This window comes from Rhea americana, unplaced genomic scaffold, assembly GCF_003343005.1.
Source record: "Rhea americana isolate MKP2758 unplaced genomic scaffold, rheAme1 scaffold_130, whole genome shotgun sequence".
Taxonomy (NCBI): Eukaryota; Metazoa; Chordata; class Aves; order Rheiformes; family Rheidae; genus Rhea; species Rhea americana.
Window position 1 is genome coordinate 289,088 of NW_028185373.1, and position 4,811 is coordinate 293,898.

Genomic DNA, 4,811 nt, shown 5'->3' on the forward strand with positions numbered 1-4,811 from the left:
AGGCGGCCGAACCGCGCTCTCACCGTGCCTCAGCGGCCGCCATTGCGCCCGCCGCCCGCAGACTACATCTCCCAGCAGCGGCGGCGGCGGGGCCGGGCGTGGGGCCTGCGCTCGCCTCCTCTGCACGGCTCGCGGCGGGCAGAGGAGAAAAAGGAAAATAAAAAAAGAAATAAAAAGCTAAAAGTGCGGTGTTTGGGGTGCACCCGTGCTGTGGTCCCCCATGGCGGCCTCCGCCCCACCCCCGCTTCCAGATGACTCCCTCATGGCTGTGGTGGCTCCCAGCCTCCCCATAGCCCCTCCTAGGAAAGGAGGGGGCCGGGGGGAAACCTCCCTTTTTCGGTGGAAATCCGTGCCCGGTGCTGTGCCCCCGCTGTACCTCCTCCCCCCAACACCACCACCACCCCGCGGCAGTGCCCGGAGGCGGGCAGAGGGCCCCCGCGGGGAGGAACCCCACCACCACCACCACCACCACCAGGCCCCAGTATTTTGGGGGCAGAGGCTCACCCTGCCCCGGGCGCAATGCGGGGCTGAGCTGTCACCCACCACCCTTCCCTTCTGTGTTCGGCAGGCAGGTAGCGGTTTCCTGCTGGTTTTTAGGGGTAAATCTGCACGGTGCTGTAGCAGGTAGCACCTTGCACGTGTCACTCGCACCGTCCTTCACCTGCCCGGGCGCGTGGACAGCTCGCTTCAGCTGGAACGAGAAACGTGTTTCACGACAGTAACRTATCAGCCCTCTATTTGCCACCAGGCAAAGCAATGCTGAATACTCAGGCTGTGTAATCTGTTCAGGAAACAGCTCTTCGGTGTTTGAGCTGCTGAAACGGAAACTTTCTGCGGGATAAAGACTTGCCTTCATGGTTTTGTTGTTGTTGTCGTTGTCATTGTTTGTAATATAAAGTTTGCAGTGACTTTAATTGGACCATCCGCCTATGATCCACGCTTACTGGAGACGGTAATACTTGGACGTACATGTTAGGTTTTGTAGCACTGAGGGCAAAAACAGTCCCTGTTCTTAGTTTTGCTATGCGGTGCCACAGCAGTCTGCAAGCAGCCAGGGACACGGCCAGATGCAGAAGCTGCCACCTGTTTCTGAGGGGAGCAGGGGACCAGCCAATGTTTCAGTTGCTGAAAATGGTAGTGGTACCTGAACAGGTTCTCTGGGGGTGGCCACGCTCCCTCTTGCACCCTGTGGAAAGCTGTTGTCTCTACCTGACTGCAGCACAGCAGTAGYGTTGCGCCTGGCTGGCCATCAGCAGCCTCCCACCTATTTGGCAGCGTAACATCTGCACTCTTCCAGCCTGTGGGCCCCAAGAGTAAGAGTTAGGGAAACTCCTGCAAAGTGGATGCTGAGCGCAACCAAAACAAGAGCTGTGGAGCTGATACCCAAACACAGGTCACCCAGGGGAAGTATAGACAGCATGCACGGTGGAATCAGACTGACCAGAAAACTTCTAGGACCTAACAAGTCTTCACTAACACTCATGGATGGAAATTATTCAAAGGCTTATAATTATGCCAGCAAAACACACATTTGGAGGATGACAGTAACTCAGATGCTRGGTCTCAAGACCAGACTCCAAAACAAGGCAAAGCTTCCCAATAAAAGAGGTCCATTTCTTTTCTTTACAATGTTGTTGGAAATGCAGCATCAGACATGTTTCAGYCAAAACATTCTAAAAACAAATAAGCCCACAAAACAGACACCCAGCATGGGAACTTTTAGCTTAAATGGTTTTCGTCTGGCAAAATGAATAGGAGCTAAACTCAGAGCTTTGCAAAGGGAAATGTATTCTAATACCAGAAGTGCCACCAGTTCTGATTCTAATTGTGCCCTGTGAACCAGCATTGCAGTGCTTTGGCAGCACAGGAGAATATGAACCATCTTGGGAGCCCATTTCTCAGCCAGTGGAAACCGGTACCCAATAYGGGAAATCCTTATGAATCACAGCATTGGGTCAGCCTTGATAGCTGGCTATAGAAATCTTACCTCTGAAAGCCACATGGTAGGATCTCAGTGTTTTACACTGAGCTCTGGCTGCTGGAGATGTAACCATCGCCTCCATAACCCATCTTTCATCCCAGACAGACACAGCTCTGGAGAACYGAGGAACAGCAGAAGAGCCAAGTTGGGCAACTATGGATTTGCRGGTAGCTGGTGAACCTTTGGAGGCTGCTCTGCACACCCAGCACCCATCCCTTGAATGAGACTGCTAGTTCAGGATCTCTGTTGCTATAAAACAAGACTCTTCAGAAGGCCATGAGTCAATCTTTGCTGCTGACGAATACGGAAGTCAAAATGGGAGCCAGATTATGTCATTAAAACGACAGTTTGAATTGAATGTGTGTAGGTATAGGTTACTTCTTACGATTCATACCATAAGATGTTGTTCAGTCAATAGATGGGGATTTTGATATTTATTTGTACAGTTTTATGTTATTTTTTAAGAGGGGTTTAAGCCATACATTTTGGATCTCAGTTGACACTTCTGACTGCTTCAGAATGCTAGCTRTTCTGAGATGGGAACATCTGGATCCACTTCTGGATTTCAAAAATGCTAAAAATTCAGGTTGTTTTTTCTTTTGGTTTTATTTTTTTTGAAGAACAGAATATCAAAGCAAAGCACAATTATKCATTTTTCTTGGATATTCCCCCAAGCAGCCTTGTCAAAGTTGTCATAGGAAACAATAATGTTGATTTCCTCAGCACTCTGACCTGTCTGTTAATTTAACAAACAGTTTTATAGGCATTTATAATTACAGAAAATTCCCTATGTGTGGCTTTATGTGGTGGTCCATGMAAATTAATGATTAATTGTCAATCTAAATATTCCTCTGATCCAGTCATTCCATGCTGATCCATCTGGTCCCACTCAGAATAGGCTAGGTCAAGGAGAAAACCTCATGTGTTAACTCCAGCAAACAAGCTCCCAAGAAGCTGTAAGAAAAACGATTAAACAATTTAAACATCATTGCTGATATTTCCAAAAAGTCAGGGTGATCCAGGGCTGTTTTTTTCCCTTGCACCRAAGTTTTCATGGACCACACACTTTAAGTCGTCTCGATTCAGAACCTGGCTTTTATACTTCTCACACCAGTCCTCAACAATGTACTGATGATAGGGGTCATTGGAGTGCTCTCGCCTCTTTGATTTCACAGTGCTCACCAAGATTGCCACGATAATGAAGGAGAACATCCCAATCATTACCATCAAGTAAAGGATAACATAGTCAAAGTTTTCAGCATCAATCTTAGCTTGCAATTCGTCTGCTGCTTCCGTCATATTTTTCCTCCAGCCATTCATGTAAGTGAGAAATGTTTCCTTGAAAACGTCTTGCACCACTTGAGTGAAATTTCGTATTTCAGCCATCCTTCCAGGTTACAGCCACTAAAGACAATATGATATTTATTTTAATTGAATGTGTATATTATAATAGCTATGCTGATTTCTTTTGTCTGCATTATAACAATTAAACAATAACACCTGCCACTTGCTGGTGAAAACTTAGTGCCCATTTTAAAACAGTTGATGATACCCATCTCTGACTGGTACAGTGTGATCAGAAATCCAAGAAAGTCTTACTCCTTTCTACACTCAGGTCATTTCAGTCTGTGGGAGGCAAAAGACTCCTCAGTGAACTTCAGTGACCGTGGGCCCCAGTGATCCATGTTCCAGGGGTCCAAGTGCATGGCCTTTCATACTGAGGCAAAGGGCCAAGTGAAGAGAATGCATTTCACTCTGGACAGGACAGGATAAATGTYGTGTCTCCTAAGGGCTGAACAGCAACCAGCACAGCCACACCAATTCAAGCAGTTGCACAGGATCTCTCAGTGAGGGATGTTACCTTCACATTTCTTGTTTGGTCTCAGACATTCAATCTGGAGGGCATGCAAACACAAATGCATCTGTGGAGCAAATATTCAGACAGCTAACTCCCAAATGGTAGCCTGCGAGACAAGGGGAGGAACAAGGAGGGAGAGCCCCCATATCTGGAATAACCTCACTAGTCTTTGAGGCCACCATCCTCACAAAGGGGGAGGAGATACTGAGAAGTGCTCTAAAGCCCTATCTTTCCCATGCCTGTTACAGCTATTCCAAAGCTCACAATAATGTGACCCACCTGCTTCTGTAAAGCCATGAATCAGGTTTTCACTCCACTGGAAACATTCCCCTCCAACACACTTCTCCTGCAGAACTCCCACACAAGGCAGGAGTGGCCCAGTTTCATATGGTGCGGACATTCCTGCACTGCCAGGAGCTGCATTTTCCAGTGGTCTTTGTCTAAGGCTGGATTTCAGTGCTGCTAGTAGAGCAGTGGAGGGGCAAAGGGTGGGAGAGGGACCCAGCTGAGGCTTCCAGGCTGTTGACCCTTGAATAAAGCAATGCAGGGGTGGACAACAGCTGCATAGCAACAGATTAATTGTCAATCTAAATATTCCTTTGATCTAGTCACTCCATGCTGATCCATCTGGTCCCACTCAGAATGGGCTAGGTCAAGAAGAGAAACTCATGTACTAACTCTAGCGAAACAGCAACTCCAGCAATAAGCTCTGAAGAAGCTCTGAGAAAAAATGACTATCCTTTTCTGCCTTTCTTACATGAAGAAGAAGGTGTGAACTGGTTGTACCATACTAGCCTGCAAAAACTAAAGCGTCTTTCAGGCTGACACTCCTGCATAACAACTGTCCTCCAATCCTCCTCAGTGACCTGCTCAGTGGATGAAGTTGCAGGCTACCAATCCCTACAACATGTAACAAAGCTTCCGCAAAAAGTCACTCRATCTCAATGTGATCTTCAAGCAAGGATGAACCCT

General features: G+C 47.4%; 2 protein-coding genes across 3 annotated transcripts in view; both read right to left on the reverse strand.

Moving 5' to 3' along the window:
• SMIM11 (small integral membrane protein 11) overlaps nucleotides 1-698 on the reverse strand; it is a 9,300-nt gene extending 8,602 nt beyond the window's left edge. The window contains exon 1 of one of the 2 annotated variants that reach the window (XM_085297730.1): nucleotides 652-698. The gene's annotated coding sequence lies outside the window, so the exon portion shown is untranslated. Of the gene's footprint in view, nucleotides 1-23; nucleotides 355-651 lie in introns of those variants that run through there. The other variant, XM_085297728.1, reaches the window with a different exon arrangement.
• Nucleotides 699-2,383: 1,685 nt separating this feature from the next.
• Nucleotides 2,384-4,220, reverse strand: KCNE2 (potassium voltage-gated channel subfamily E regulatory subunit 2). Its single transcript, XM_085297727.1, has 2 exons — nucleotides 4,119-4,220; nucleotides 2,384-3,385 (listed from the first exon to the last, which is right to left on the reverse strand). The coding sequence occupies exon 2, from the start codon at nucleotides 3,365-3,367 to the stop codon at nucleotides 2,990-2,992; it is 378 nt and encodes a 125-aa protein (XP_085153853.1). The 5' UTR covers nucleotides 3,368-3,385; nucleotides 4,119-4,220; the 3' UTR covers nucleotides 2,384-2,989.
• Between the last annotated feature and the right edge of the window lie 591 nt (nucleotides 4,221-4,811).